Raw genomic sequence first — 17,281 nt, 5'->3', positions numbered from 1 at the left:
AATTGATTTCAACGGCTTTTAAGAGCACAAGCTGGTCCTGGAGGCATGTCTGATCTTATCAGGTGACCTAATATATATCGAATAACTCAGGTCAATTAATTAATGGTAAACACTGCAATTGAACTTCTGTAAATAACTGACAGTCTGTCTAAAGGCAGAAGTTGTGTATTAGGATTCTTTCTTGATATTCTGTACAGTCTTTCTGGACTGACTTATAATGTTCAAGTACAGCTGCACTAGCTCCTGGCTTAAGCTGTAGAAACCTCTGTGGCAGTGTTCTTGTCATAGTAATGTGTAGCATTGACAGCTTAACCACATCTCTGCGATGTTGTAATGTATAAATTCTGGCATCAAATTAACCAATCCTCACCTAGTTTACTGCTTTAATGTCTTTGGACGCTATCAAGTCCAGCAGCAATGTGTGAGTTTTGTCTGCTGCCTGCCAAACATGATTACAGTATTCTGTCACAAGGCAGAAATTGGTTTTGCAGAACACTGTTTCTACACTTGGCATGTCCAATTCCTTAATGTCCATATTGAGGATTAAGAATCTTTCAGAACTTGGCTTACCTTGAAAATAAATCCGGCCCGGATTCGATTCTGGATGGTCTCGTGGTCAGCCTGTCGGCCAGATAGAATAGCATACCTGAAACACAAAGCCACCAGGTCACATGTATTGAAAAATACAACTATATAGTACATAGCTTTCCTTTAGGTTGATTCAGTTTGTTCATTTATAGACTCTGCACATTTGGGGAGGTTGACGAGCAACCATGATCAAACAGATAACCTAGACTCTAGTTAAGAACATAAAGTTTAGTATGAGAAAATGCTATTTGCCCATGAAAGCTCATCCCACCAAAATCCTAAATCCCCTACGATAGCATCCCTAATCTCAGGCAAGTTCTAGCTTTCCCAGCAAACTGTTTCAATAATTTATCACCGAGTTACAAAATTCTTCCAATGTGTATTTTAAAACTATTTCTCACTAATCAAATTAATATCCTCTGGTCAAACTTTCCTGGGATTATATTTCATATTTTGTAAACCTCAACGTGGTCTCCTGTTAAGATCTACAACCTAGAAAGAAGACTTAAGATTTTCTAATATTTCCTCCTAGCCCGTCCCCTTTACATCTAGAATCAGTCTACTTTTCTCTGCACCGTCTCCAATACTTGTATCTGTTTTTTGTGGTGAGGTGACTAGATTCAACACAATACATCGAGAGCTGCTATAGCTAAAATACCCTTTCACCTAGATTTCGTATGCATAAAATGCCTTCAGGAAGGTATTGCCCTACAGTCCAGTTTGTTCTGCTACTTACTTTTGCATAATCAGTGTAATTTCACATCTGTGTGACATTCTGGGAATGAATAGAATACCAAACTATCGTGCATACACAAACTGTCAGACATCCCAATATTCAAGGGAACAAGCTGGCTTGCCAGATTTTTCCCAGTTGGAAAAACAACCATGAAGACAAATGTCCTGAAAGTAGTAGGAAGGCGATGCCCTTGGCAGTGTGGAAACATGCCTTCAGAAAAGGAGTAAAAATAAAACCGGAAAAAAAATGCTGGGAACATATTTGGTTTCTCAAAGTTCAACCCATCATAAGTTGGCTGAACAAATACATTTTACAGATCTGGAGAGGGAGCTCTGAGCAGCTAATCATCCGTGTTAAGGATATACATTGCGTGGATTTCTTGTAGTAGGAATTGTGCTGCCAACACCAACAAGCATTTGGTAAAGTCTCTTGGGTGCTGTTGCCAAACCAAAATTCAGAGATTTGTTTTAACACAAGAAACAGACACCATTCAATATACATTTTGTGGGGTGAAAGAAGAAAAATAATTATTGGTCACAGAAGTTACATTTCACAACAACTTATTCCAGAAAAGAACATTACGCAAAGATTACAACTATGTAAAAATAACGATGGGGCTTCTAGTTCATCACTGCAAACTAACTGGAGCTAAAGTTAAATTTGCATGACCCCGTGGTTGTTTCAATGACAGTTACGAAGTGCTGAATTTAAAACTATGGTCTAAGGATCATAAGACAGCATAATAACTTTTTAAATTTATGATCAGAGTGATCATGCTTGCTGTTTCCAAAAGAAGACCGTTACCTCAGGTCACAGATAATGGGGTGAGAATTGGTGGGGTCAATGATGAAAACAGCTGCAACTTTGCAAAGCTCTTCATAACTTACAATCTTACTGCACATGTCGCTGATGGAGTTTTTTGTGCAGCTACTTTTCAGTCAGGAGTTAAGGAAAGATATCAGTCTTGGGGAAAATTAAATTGCAACTGTCTAGACATAATTCTTCGAACATTTGATTAAAAAGATTTGCCATTTTTTGAACTTATTGCAAACTGGAGACATACTTAAAAATGAACAGAGAGCTTTAATGTGTCCTAAGATATAGGCCAAGGGTAGAAGATAATGACGGACATCTTTGAGAACACCATTAGTGGCTTTAATAATGTGCATAAGACCTTAAGGAGATAGGAGCAGGAGTAGGTCATTTCGCCCCACGAGCCTGCTCCGCCATTTAATGAGATCATGACTGATCTGATTTTTACCTCAATTCCACTTTCCCGCCCTTACCCCATATCCTTTGACTCCCTTGCTGATCAAAAATTTGTCTAACTCAGCCTTGAATGTATTCAATGACTCAGCCTCCACAGCTTTTTGGGGTAAAGAATTCCAAAGATTCACGACCCTCTGGGAGAAGAAATTCCTCCTCATTTCTGTCTTAAACGGGCGACCCCTTATTCTGAGATACTGTCCCCTAGTTTTAGATTCCCCCTTCAGAAATATGCATTGTATAGTAAAATGACACACACTAACAGTCTACTCTTCATCCAAAGTCACTTAATTCAAATTATCTGGTAATTCAATTGCAGATGTTAGCATTGCTTATTTCAAATTATTGGAAAATTCAATTTTTTTAGTTCAGAAATTACTTTGAATTATCAGTAGTCTATATATAGAATGTATAAAATACATACACTAGTCCGAAAAATGAATAAACAATATAGAGAGACACATAACATCTGTGCTAAGGCAAGCACAAACTATACAGTGATTCAACTGATACCACAATATTAATAGAGACATCATTTGGATATTAAAGAGATAGTTTCCAACAGGAATGTCAGAGCTCTGCATAGAATCACTACAGTCCAAAATAACAGTCCAAAATAACAAATGTATAACAGAACTCCTTTCTGCCTGCAAAAACATATGTGGGAGGAATAATATGGATGTTCATCGAGCTATCAAATAATGGTTGTAAAGTATAGATGTAGGAAAGGTGAATGCAGAATGACCAAGATGAATGCTAGAAGCTGTAAAAAAAAAACAAAAATGGCATTACAAGCAAACCTATTTAATTGACTGGACATACTCTCTCTCTCCCTGCAAGTGATTCATATTCATCCCACTGCATCCAATTTTTCATCTTTGCTGAGACAAGATTCTAAGGCCCACCTGAGAATACTCTGTTTTCTGACTGCTCAAGTATTTTGGTTGTCTTTTTTCCCTCTCATTTCTTTACTGGTTATTTGATCTTTCTTCCACTCGATGAATGTCTCGATCACACTGACCTTTTGATAAGTCCGTTTCAGTTCAGAACCATGTTGCAAAAACAGCTTATAATACTTGCCACATGGTGAATTAAATTTTCTCTTAGTCGTGAGTTTTCTAACTTTTTTCTTACCTCCTACCTTGTAGGCACCAACTCATACTGGGGTACAATTCTGCATTCGCTGGCAGGCCTCCAATACCCTATCTAAGGGGCCATTCTTCATGCGCAAGCCTAAACAGCAAGTGTTGGCAAGTTAATCAACTGTGGAGGATACAACAGCTGAGCCTGATCCTGATCTTGCCCGATGTGGACACAAATGCACTTTTCAGCTGGAGTCACTGAACAACGATTAGGAGCAAGAGGAATACAGATAGTGATCTGTGTATTCTGTTCTTGAACTGGTCAGACAGACTGAACTGCTCTTTTTCCACTCCTATGTCAGTACCCGGGCTTCCTTTCCCTGGCCAAGAGGTATTTTGGCCAATTGCAAACCTACAACCTTCCTGGTCTGCATGGGTTCCATTATTATCTTATTACAACTCTGAAGCATCTTGGGACGTTTTCCTATATTAAAAGGTGCTACATAAATGCAAGCTGTTGTTAGTACAGCATGGAGGGGTTCCTTTACATACTTGGCCATTCCAGTCCAATGCTGCGTAGCTAACTACTTAATCCAAGTCCTTATGTGAGAGGTTTTGGCAAAGAGGCATGCCTGCTGTGAGGTTGACTCTCCTTCAGAGTGCTCAGTGACCGTCTAGTGTAGGCTGGAGCCCTGCCTACCTGCAGCCGCTTCCCCTTTAAGCCTCATCTACCTCAGCTCGGTCTTGGATCTCGCATATGGGCTGGAGAAGCCCTTGCATTGCATATCTAGTTCTGAACCATAAAGGGGTGCAGCTTGGTCACATTTTAGTCACCATGATCTTGACATGCATTAGGACTTGGTTAAAATGGAAAAGGCCAAACCGCCATTTATCTCTTTTCAGCCCATTGCTGGAGGGCTGTGTCCTTGCTGACAACAGCTTGCATTTATGTAGCACCTTTTAATATAGGAAAACGTCCCAAGATGCTTCAGAGTTGTAATAAGATAATAATGGAACCCATGCAGACCAGGAAGGTTGTAGGTTTGCAATTGGCCAAAATACCTCATGGCCAGGGAAAGGAAGCCCGGGTACTGACATAGGAGTGGAAAAAGAGCAGTTCAGTCTGTCTGACCAGTTCAAGATCAATCAGGACTCTCAAATACTGATATGAATCAACATCAAGGATAGATGCCTTTTGTATTCACCAATAAATACCTTTGAAGCCACCACTTAACCTATGAAAGGCCAAAATACTGCATTTAAGGCATCCACCACCAGATGTCACTGGTTAACCCAACGTCCAAGATGGTGAATACAGCATACCAGATTCTCAGGTGAGCCTGCCAGCAACACATCATCATCTGCGAAGAAATATTTTCAGAAATGCCAAGAACAGAAACTGCAATGCTGTTCCTTACCATGACATATATCACATCACCGATGGGTCACATTGGTCCTCTTTCAAGAATTTTTTTAGAATTTGGTTTTAGGTATGACAACGAGGTAGGATGCAACAGACAGGAAAAACGTGCACACATACCTTGTTAAATCAATACTAGTGGATCTCCTGTGGCAATGCTCACAGTTTAGAGGATGATAGAACAGGAGTTTTATATCATGTAATACAAAATGTGAGATATAGCTGACATAGAAACATAGAAAATAGGAGCAGCAATGGGCCATTCGGCCCTTCAAGCCTGCTCCACCATTCAATATGATCATGGCTGATCCTCTATCTCAATACCATATTCCCTCTCTCTCCCCATACCCCTGGATGCCTTTTGTGTCTAGAAATCTATCTATCTCCTTCTTAAATATATTCAGTGATTTGGCCTCCACAGCCTACTGTGGTAGAGAATTCCACATGTTCACCACCCTCTGAGTGAAGAAATTTCTCCTCATCTCAGTCCTAAATGTCCTACCCTGTATTCTGAGACTGTGACCCCTTGTTCTGGACCCCCCAGCCAGGGGAAACATCCTCCCTGCATCCAGTCTGTCTAGCCCTGTCAGAATTTTATATGTTTCAATGAGATCCCCTCTCATTCTTCTAAACTCGAGTGAATACAGGCCGTGTCGACCCAATCTCTCCTCATACGACAGTCCTGCCATCCCAGGAATCAGTCTGGTGAACCTTTGTTGGACTCCCTCTATGGCAAGTATATCCTCTCTTGGGTAAGGAGACCAAAACTGCACACAATACTCCAGCTGTGGTCTCACCAAGGCCCTGTATAACTGCAGTAAGACATCCTTGCTCTTGTACTCTCATCCTCTTGCAATGAAGGCCGATATACAATTTGCCTTCCTATCTGCTTGCTGCACCTGCATGTTTGCTTTCAGTGACTGGCGTACAACAACACCATAACTTCACATTTATTCACATTATACTGCATCTGCCATGTATTTGCCCACTCACAACTTGTCTAAATCGCCTTGAAGCCTCTTTGCATCCTCCTCACAACTCACGATCCCATCTAGTTTTGCGTTGTCAGCAAACTTGGAAATATTACATTTGGTTCCCTCATCCAAATCATTGATATATAGTGTGAATAGCTGGGGCCCAAGCACTGATCCCTGCAGTGTCCCACCAGTCACTGCCTGCCACCCTGAAAAAGACCCATTTATTCCTACTCTCTGTTTCCTGTCTGTTAACCAATTTTCAATCCATGTTAGTATATTACCACCAATCGCATCTGCTTTAATTTTGCACACTAACCTCTTATGTGCGACTTTATCAAAGGCCTTCTGAAAATCCAAATAAACCACATCCACTGGTTCTCCCTTATCTATTCTACCAGTTACATCCTCAAAAAACTCCAGTATGTTTGTCAAGTATGATTTCCCTTTCATAAATCCATGTTGACTTTGTCTAATCCCATTGATATTTTCTAAGTGTCCTGTTATCACATCCTTTATAATACTCGCATTTTCCCTATAACTGATGTTAGGCTAACCTGGTATTCTCTCTCCCTCCTTTTTTTAAATAGTGGGGTTACATTTGCCACCCTCCAATCTGCAGGAACTGTTCCATAATCTATAGAATTTTAGAAGATGACAACTAATGCATCCACTATTTCCATGGCTACCTCTTTTAGTACTCTGGGATACAGATTATCAGGCCCTGGGGATTTATTGGCTTTCAGTCCCATTAATTTCTCCAGCACTTTTTTTACTAATACTAATTTCCTTTAATTCCCCCTTCTCACTAGTGCCTCGGTTCCCTAGCATTTCTGGGAAGTTATTTGTGTCCTCTTCTGTGAAGACAGAACCAAAGTATTTGTTTAGTTGCTCTGCCATTTCCTTGTTCCCCATTATAAATTCTCCCGTTTCTGACTGTAAGGGACCTACATTTGCCTTCACTAATCGTTTTCTTTTTACATACTTGTAGAAGCTTTGACAGTCAACTTTTATGTTCCTTGCAAGTTTACTCTCATATTCTATTTTCCCCCTGTTAATCAATCTCTTGGTCCTTTTTTGCTGAATTTTAAACTGCTCCCAATCCTCAGGCTTGCTACTTTTTCTGGCAACTTTATATGACTCCTCTTTGGATCTAATACTATCCTTAATTTCTTTTGTTAGCCATGGTTGGGCCGCTTTTCCTTTAGTGTTTTTGCGTCAGAAAGGAATGTATAATTGTTGCAATTCATGCATTCGTTCCTTAAATGTTAGCCATTGCCTATCCACCGTCATGCCTTTTAATGAAGCTCCCCAATCCATCATAGCCAACTCACTCCTCATACCTTCGTAGTTTCCTTTGTTTAGATTTAGGACCCTAGTTTCGGAATGGACTATTTCACTTTCCATCTTAATGAAGAATCCTACCATGTTATGGTCACCCTTCCCAAAAGGACCCCGCACAACAAGATTATTAATTAACCCCTTCTCATTGCACAATACCCAATCTAGGAGAACCTGTTCCCTGGTTGGCTCCTCAATGTACTGGTCTAAAAAACCATTGTGTACACACTCCAGGAATTCATCCTCCACAGTATTATTGCTAATTTGATTTGGCCAATCTATATGTAGATTAAAGTTACCCATGATTACTGTAGTACCCTTGTTAAATAAACAGAGCCTCAGGTCATGTAAGAGCTTAAATGTCATTAAATGTGAGAAAAAATGACAATGCACAGATTACACAACTGCTGTAGTTTTTGTTTTGAGTTCTATAAACTTCTTTAAAAAAATGTACAGGGCTGAGGGGGAGAGAGAGAGAGAGAGAGACTGCAGTCAGAGAGTGGGGGGGGGGTAGGGGAGAGAGGGAGAGGGGGATGGAGAGAGAAAGAAAGAATACAGAGGCAGAGAGAGAGAGCACTTCTTCATTTAATGTTAGTTCGATTATTTAAAAAGTTAAATTTTAAAGACAACTAATTATCTCACCTGTTTTTGTTGAAAGTTAGTAAAGATTGATGTTAATCGCTTACAACGGTGATAGTTATTCTAATTTATAACACCTATGAGGCACAGGGGGAGAAGGGAGTTGGGGAGAGAAATTGAAAGAGAGAAAAAGAGGTTGATTTCAACTTTAATTCTTGCTAACATCTTTCATTATTTTGATCATTTCACAATGTTCCTGATTAGAGGCACGGTACCATTTTTAAGATTGCAAGGCAACATAGTAGCATTGCAAGCAAACAGTATCACAAAAGGCAACAGCGTTAATAGCTCCATTATGACATCAGGTACGCAAGAGGGACAGGCTATCTTCCAACTCAGCATGGGCAAAAAGCACAGGAGATTCACTAGTCTCAGTAAACAGTCTGCATCTGCTACATTCTAAATATCACATTTTGTTTCATATGCAAAATAATCTTAAAAAGATAGAAAGGTAGTAATTGACCTCAAGCCTGAAATTTACAAACCTCTGATTGGTCTCAGCAGTTCATTTGTATCTATAATGACCTAAATTTGCTTATTAAGAGCAGTGACCTTGAACAGAAAGGCCAGGTTAGCAGCTAAACATCACAACTGTGCTCCAGACCCCAACTTTATGGGCAGTAATCACCAGGCATTGTTCTGGGATTTTAAAATGCGAAGGATTCGAAAATGTCATTTCCATACCGTTCACCTGACGAAGGAGGAAGCCTCCGAAAGTTTGTGGAATTAAAAATAAATTTGTTGGACTATAACTTGGTGTTGTAAAATTGTTTACAATTGTCAACCCCAGTCCATCACCGGCATCTCCACATCATGAAAATTGCAAGTTTGTTGATTCCTGGTTACATCAATGGAAGATGCATGTTACCCTTCCTGTTCTGTTTCACATGCCCTATGATGCCTGAGTTTTATAGTTAGTCCAATCTGTCAATGGATTGGAAATGAGAAACCAATGCGCACTTTCTTGTGGATTTACAGTTTTCCTCATTTTCCTTCTTACATCTATATACAGGTCACTTTTCTGGAAAGCGCAGCAATTCTTAGGGAAATGGCAACACCAAGTAGGCTGAACCATATTGTTCAGCAGTATAAGCCAGCTGTAGAAGGTAAAATCACAGGGCCAGGCTATGAGGAATTCACCCTGTGTAATTCTAATATTCAAACTCTGGGCTCCTATGTACTCAGAACTAGGAAGTGAAACACTCGGTGAAAGAGGAATTGAGATAGTTCAAAAAGCTTTCAGTATTTCAGGGGAACACCAGTCAAGTCAAAAAGAAGCTTCCACAGCTGGTGCTTCATTGCACCATTAAATATTGTAGTAAATATTGGCACTGGTTATCAACATCATTCCCAAGGCCTTGATGTACAAGTGGAAAATAAATTATACCAATGCATTTGGGTTAAATCATTCTGTTTCAATGAACAGTCATTTCCCATACTTTAATCTCCTCGTAGAATCACAGAATGATACAGCACAGAAGGAGGCCATTTGGCCCAACGTGCCTGTGCCAGATCTTTGAAAAAGCTATCCAATTACTCCCATTCCCCTGCTCTTTCCACATAGCCCTGTAAATTTTTGCCCTTCAAGTATTTATCCAATTCCCTTTTGAAAGTTATTGATTGCCTGAAAGGGTGTTGGAAGCAGAATCAGTGCAGTCCAGATCATAACAACTCGTTGCTTAAAAAAAAGTTCTCATCTCGCCTCTGTTTTTTTTGCCAATTACCCCAAATCTGTCCCCTGATTACCGACCCTTCTGACACAGGACACAGTTTCTCCTTATTTACTCTATCAAAACCCTTCATGATTTTGAACACCTCTATTAAATATCCCATTAAACTCTCTACTCTAAGGAGGACAACCCCAGCTTGTCTAATCTCTCCACGTAACTGAAATGCCGCATCCCTGGTATCATTCTGGTAAATCATTTCTGCACCCGCTCTAAGGCCTTGACATCCTTCCTAAAGTGTGGTTCCCAGAATTGGACACAATACTCGAGCTTCCCAGTCCAACTTGCTAACAACAGAGCAGGTCATAATCATATATACTTTTTGCAATTGCAGACAGTACTGAATCTATTGGACACAGACGCAGAGAAGACACATTATGTGCAAAGAAGTTAAAGAGTCTTAACGGACTTCTTAAAGTCCTACATGTTTACTTGGCCTTTCATTCAGGTTATGGTCATCACAGAAAAGAAATGTACCTTTAAATCTTTGTTGCAAGCATGAATATTACTATGTGAATTAAGCTGCAACAGTGAGAAGTAGCAGTTACGAGCAATATTAAAGGCACGGATTTATTCCAGTCCCATTGATCACGTTAGATCTTATCAAAAAGTACAGTGAAACCTGGACAAATGGACACCTCCAAAAAACGGACACCTGCAAAAAAAGGGACACTCATTGGCAGTAATAAATAATTTATATTGTAAAACATAAAGTTGCAGCTTGAAACAATGGACACTCGCAAATTACGAACTACAGACAGTCTTCAATGCACCAAGTCCGCTTGAAACACAGGTAAGTGGGAAGTGGCGGAGGGTGAAAAAACACGGCTTTTGTCTAATGGAGATCTCTTTACCCAGCATCCATAGTGGCAGAGAAACCATTATCTCTGGGACTGATTACTTGCACGGCTCTGTCCCAGGGATAGAGCGGTTTCCTCTGTCACTATGGATGTTACCCATTGCGCAAAAGCCGGGAACCGTATCGGGCAACATCAAATCTATCAAAAGTTGGGGGGGGGGGGGGGGGGGGCTGGAGGACAGGGAGCCTGGGGGAGGAGATGGAGGCCGGGGGAAGAGGCGGAGACTGAGGAATGGGCAGGGGGGGGAAAGAAAAAGAGATGGAGACTGGGCAATGTGGGCTCAGGAGAGAGATGGAAACTGGGGAATGGGGAGGGGGGCGTAAAATGGAGACTGGGCAATGGTGTGTGGTGGGGGGGGGGGGGAAAGAGATGGAGAGAATGGTTTCCTCTCCGCCTGCTCACTGGTGGCCTCCTGGTTCGTGGACCTTCTTGCATAACATCTGCTGGCTCGAGATACGCAACTACAGGAGACCCAACCTTTATAAGGTACATTAAATCCAATAGTATTTGTAGAAGTCATGTGATCAGATGTCACGATCTGACGTCATGAAATTTGACCTCATATGGTCAGATGTCATGTTGTCACATCGCAAGATCATGCCACCAGAGTTGGCAACCCTACTCCACTAGTATGGCAGGTACTGATGAGCTGCTAAAAGCCCCCTACCCACTCCCTGTACTTCAAACATTAGCAGCTGTAGCACACGGAGGGAGGGGGCCCCGGACAAGGGTCTGCAGGATATTAATCTCCCCCAATTTGGCTGGGCTCTCTCAAGCACTCTGGCCGTACAGCAGCCACCTTGCCCTGTACAGGCTGCCAATGTAGCAGATCCCAGGATCAGGACATCTCTCCCACAATGGAAAAGGACCCCGGGATGGCAATGAACTGGGAAACCCAATGAACAGAAAATGAACTGAAATCACATCCTGCTGGCATGGCTCCAGACTTCGGCACGGTCCTAGGTGAAGGTGAAAGATAGGAATGCTGCAGGAGATACGGCCATTCCCGGGATATTTGGCACATCTGGTTTACTGCACGTATAATGACCATTTTGAAAATAGGGACACCTGCCAATAAAGGACTCCTGATGCAAGTCCCTTAGGTGTCCCTAATTTACAGGTTTCACTGCATGAGTATCAATAATAGTAAACAAGAATATGTGTAGTATCTGCATTTCAGATGTGCTCTGTGAATCGCATTTCCACAGAGGCCATTTGAGTTTGTACCACCCCAACTCTTGGGCAAACAATACTACCTGCAGGTATTGAAAGGGTCAAGCTAGAAGGCCTGTAGGTAAAACATGATTTTTTTGATAAAACCAAGAGAACTCTATTTGAGTTCCTTTAAAAGTACTGTACAAATATAAAAGAAGTAATTCACATTGTTGAATTGCTGTGCAGGGTTTCAATGCAAACTTTCACAACATTTTCAGCTCATAGTCTACTCCAAGACAAAAAAAAATGTAGATTCAGTGCAGTGATTCTGCTCTGCAAAGGTTTGCAGTGCCAAGCTAGTTCTAGCTGTGATTCACAGGCACAACCTGCGGGCTACAAATGCTGACTCTAATTGGTTAATATAATAGTGAAACAGAAATCAAAATTCAACTGCTAATATTTTTTCAGCTTTGCATAGCGTAAGTGTGGAATGAATTTAAAAAAAATATTAAAATATTTGGAGTTTTGTACTTTCTGATCAGCACACAATCATTTGGCAGCAGTGCCTGATCCCTTAGACACATTCCTATTGGACCAACAGCACAGGAGGACTAACACTGGAACTACTCCTCTGAACATCAATCACCATTAACTTGTCCACTAAGCTGAAGCTAGCAACTGCAGAACTGACATCAGCACCATTTATAAACAGTGCATGTTATGAGGTACCAATCTCCTATCCCACTTGGTCAATGTTAATGGAAACTAGCTTTGGAAAGAAAAATCATGCATTCACCAAAGCTGTGATTTAGATGAAAAACTTCACAATCTGGTTCCCCATTCTTGGCCTACAGCCTTACACATGTATAACCCAGACACCATGACAGAGCACTTATCAACACACCTCACTGAGGAAGATCATGAAGTAGGATAATGCGGCCAAAAAAAAAATCAAATGGACACTGATGCAACTGGCAGCCATAACGATGGGCTAAAATTTGGTACATGGCCCTGGAGTCAGAAAGGCTGCTACTTGAATTCTAGCCTAGGTCTGTAGAGAGGACTAGTGTCTCAACAGGAAAGCCTCCTCCTTTATGCCATGCTGGCGACTCCCCAAAGGTTTTGCTTGCGGTTTCTGAAGGCCTCCAACATCTTCTCTCATTGGCATCAATAGAATCCATATCGATGCTTCAGTTGCAAAGGGAACAATAAAATAAGCAGCTAAGCCAGCCAGAGGACAATTCCCTGAATTATGGTCCTCAATCAGTAAGATAGAATGGTTTTGGAGGGACCTTGAGTTGTCTATGTTGCAGCCTGAAGCTGCAATTTCTTTACTCCTACAAGTAGCCTTTGAATTTTTCCCCTGGGCTCTGGTTTCGGTCTAGCTTTTGGAGCAAACTAGAATTCACATTCTTTACATTAATATCAAATTTATTAGCCATTGGGTATCTAAATTTCACATTCAAATATGAAACTTTCCTTTAGTTGAAAGCTGGCCAGAAATTTGACACATGGCCAGTAAATGTGTGCCATACAGTTGGATACAGTTAAATTACAAGCAGTCAAACATTACTGGAAGGTTAAATATATAAACAAATAGACACATGTACAGACCATATATATATATATATATATATATATATAAAAAAAGGGTTGGTGTACAGGCAATTCAAGCTGTACAAAGAGGAAAATATTCAAGTTGCCAAAAAAAATTCAACAGCGACAAGTTACTAGATCAGAACTATTTCGATTAAAATAAAGGAAGACAATGAATGTAGACAGAAAATTACTCTTCCCCCTAATCTTGATATTTAGTCATTTACAAAAAAAAAATCACTTCTCAGGAGATGCGTAAAGAGTAACTGACTAAGAGCTGTACTAAGGGGTCCCTGACCTACAAAAGTACACAAATGGGGCACAAGCTCATGTTATTTATCATTTAAACAGGGGAACCAAATCCCTAAAACTCAGGCAACGTTCAGCTTTAAACACAGTTCAGCTCCATGTCACTGGGAAGTTTCTCAGTTTAAAACACTCTGCTCTGCTCCTGTTCACATTTCATTAATGCATTTTGAAAGCATCCCTCCCTTTCCTGGGACTGTGATTTCTTCCGTGTGGTGTTCAGCGCAAAAGGCGTTGGGATGGGGGGGTGAAAGGGGGAGGGGTGAGGGAGCTTTAGCACTATTTTATTTCGCAGGAGGATGATACAGAGGATTGGGGGGGGGGGGGTGGGGGGGGGAGGTGGCGGGGAAGGAGAGGCAGGAGCCAGCGAGTCTGCACGGTTGCACAGCTGAGATCCCACTGTGCTGTATACAATACCCTGCTCTGAGGCTTGCACTTTGGCTGACTCTCTATACTGGTTCTGATCGCATTTAGTGCGCCCCATGAGCTGCCCAAATGTAAGAAATACTGCTCTCCATAGCCTTGCACCTCCAAGGTAGCAGTGCGGGTCTCTGCCAAGGTAAACATCAGCCTCCTCTTATTCAGTAACTCTTGTGTATGGCCATGTACATTAGCTGCCAGAACGGACCGCCAACAATCACAAAGCAAAAAAAATATGTTTTCTACAAAATAAATGCTCAAACATACTTGCTCCCCAAAGTGCAATAAAATTTTCAACCTCGCCATAGATACCAAATTGATTTCCGTTAACCCTTTGCAGCCCAGTACCCTAAACTTACACAAAAAAAAATCAATACTTTATATAGTGCCTTAACGTGTCTCTCAGAAACTTTTCAAAGCAATACTGTGAGGTGTAGTAACTGTTATATAGGCATATCCAGCAATCATTTGCATACAGCAAAATCCCACAAACAGTAACGAGATGAGAGTTAATCTGTTTTCTGATGCGGTTGGTTGAAGAAGAAATGCTTTCCAGGACACTTGGCTCTTCTACAAATAGTGCCACTGGAAAAGGCAGACAGGTTAACACCTCACCTGAAGGAGGGCACGTAACGATGTAGTACTCCCTCAGTAATACAACTGGAGTGTCATCCTGCTTTATGTGCTCAAGTCCTAGACTGGGGCTTGAACCCACAACACACTGACTTGGAGGTACGCATGCTACCAATAGAACCAAGTTAATACTTGACAAAGTAGTCTTGTTGTTGGTGTTAAGCAGAGGTGATGTGGAGATGCCGGTGATGGACTGGGGTTGACAATTGTAAACAATTTTACAACACCAAGTTATAGTCCAGCAATTTTATTTTAAATTCACAAGCTTTCGGAGATTTCCTCCTTCCTCAGGCAAATGTTTCAAGAGCTCCTTGAAGCCTACGCATTTATACATATAGAACAATACATGGTGTTTACAGACTGCCCCTGCAACTGCCCGTTGCCAAGGCAATCACCGTGTTCAGACAGAGAGGTGTCACCTTCAGAACCCCCGAATACACATTCAACAAAAAAACAAACAGGGAAAAAAAACAGAGAAAAAAAAACAGAGAGAGGCAGAAACATCCGGAAGGCAGAGAGAGCCAGCAAATGACCCATTATATTAAAAACAGATAACATTTGTTCGCTGGTGGGGTAACGTGTAGCGTGACATGAACCCAAGATCCCGGTTGAGGCCGTCCTCATGGGTGCGGAACTTGGCTATCAATTTCTGCTCGACGATTTTGCGTTGTCGTGTGTCTCGAAGGCCGCCTTGGAGTACGCTTACCCGAAGGTCGGTGGATGAATGTCCATGATTGCTGAAGTGTTCCCCGACTGGGAGGGAACCCTCCTGTTTGGCGATTGTTGCGCGGTGTCCGTTCATCCGTTGTCGCAGCGTCTGCATGGTCTCGCCAATGTACCATGCTCTGGGGCATCCTTTCCTGCAACGTATGAGGTAGACAACGTTGGCCGAGTCACAGGAGTATGAACCATGCACCTGGTGGGTGGTGTCCTCTCGTGTGATGGTGGTATCTGTGTCGATGATCTGGCATGTCTTGCAGAGGTTACCGTGGCAGGGTTGTGTGGCGTCGTGGACGCTGTTCTCTTGAAAGCTAGGTAGTTTGCTGCGAACGATGGTCTGTTTGAGGTTGGGTGGCTGTTTAAAGGCGAGTAGTGGAGGTGTGGGGATGGCCATAGCGAGGTGTTTGTCCTCATTGATGACATGTTGAAGGCTGCGGAGAACATGGCGTAGTTTCTCCGCTCCGGGGAAGTACTGGACGACAAAGGGTACTCTGTTGGTTGCGTCCCGTGTTAGTCTCCTGAGGAGGTCTATGCGATTTTTTGCTGTGGCCCGTCGGAACTGTCGATCGATGAGTCGAGCGTCATATCCCGTTCTTACTAGGGCGTCTTTCAGCGTCTGTAGGTGTCCATCGCGTTCCTCCTCGTCTGAGCAGACCCTGTGTATTCGCAGGGTCTGCTCAGTTCCATCCCACCATCAAGCTCACCATGGACTACTCCTCAGAATCAGTTTCTTTCTTGGACACACGAATCTCCATCAAAGACGGGCACCTCAGCACCTCACTCTACCGCAAGCCCACGGACAACCTCACGATGCTCCACTTTTCCAGCTTCCACCCTAACCACGTCAAAGAGGCCATCCCCTATGGACAGGCCCTGCGAATACACAGGGTCTGCTCAGACGAGGAGGAACGCGATGGACACCTACAGACGCTGAAAGACGCCCTAGTAAGAACGGGATATGACGCTCGACTCATCGATCGACAGTTCCGACGGGCCACAGCAAAAAATCGCATAGACCTCCTCAGGAGACTAACACGGGACGCAACCAACAGAGTACCCTTTGTCGTCCAGTACTTCCCCGGAGCGGAGAAACTACGCCATGTTCTCCGCAGCCTTCAACATGTCATCAATGAGGACAAACACCTCGCTATGGCCATCCCCACACCTCCACTACTCGCCTTTAAACAGCCACCCAACCTCAAACAGACCATCGTTCGCAGCAAACTACCTAGCTTTCAAGAGAACAGCGTCCACGACGCCACACAACCCTGCCACGGTAACCTCTGCAAGACATGCCAGATCATCGACACAGATACCACCATCACACGAGAGGACACCACCCACCAGGTGCATGGTTCATACTCCTGTGACTCGGCCAACGTTGTCTACCTCATACGTTGCAGGAAAGGATGCCCCAGAGCATGGTACATTGGCGAGACCATGCAGACGCTGCGACAACGGATGAACGGACACCGCGCAACAATCGCCAAACAGGAGGGTTCCCTCCCAGTCGGGGAACACTTCAGCAGTCATGGACATTCATCCACCGACCTTCGGGTAAGCGTACTCCAAGGCGGCCTTCGAGACACACGACAACGCAAAATCGTCGAGCAGAAATTGATAGCCAAGTTCCGCACCCATGAGGACGGCCTCAACCGGGATCTTGGGTTCATGTCACGCTACACGTTACCCCACCAGCGAACAAATGTTATCTGTTTTTAATATAATGGGTCATTTGCTGGCTCTCTCTGCCTTCCGGATGTTTCTGCCTCTCTCTGTTTTTTTTTCTCTGTTTTTTTTCCCTGTTTGTTTTTTTGT

At 42.6% G+C, this 17,281-nt stretch overlaps 1 protein-coding gene across 2 annotated transcripts in view; it reads right to left on the bottom strand.

Moving 5' to 3' along the window:
* Window positions 1-17,281, bottom strand: part of rmdn3 (regulator of microtubule dynamics 3) — a 237,618-nt gene that overhangs the window by 68,351 nt on the left and 151,986 nt on the right. For both annotated transcript variants that reach the window (XM_067991187.1, XM_067991188.1), the window contains exon 7: window positions 571-646. In XM_067991187.1, the coding sequence (XP_067847288.1) occupies window positions 571-646 (76 nt within the window). The remainder of the gene's footprint in view (window positions 1-570; window positions 647-17,281) is intronic.

This window comes from Heptranchias perlo, chromosome 10 (assembly GCF_035084215.1).
Source record: "Heptranchias perlo isolate sHepPer1 chromosome 10, sHepPer1.hap1, whole genome shotgun sequence".
In the NCBI taxonomy this organism is placed as follows: Eukaryota; Metazoa; Chordata; class Chondrichthyes; order Hexanchiformes; family Hexanchidae; genus Heptranchias; species Heptranchias perlo.
This window is presented reverse-complemented; position numbering and strand designations above follow the sequence as displayed.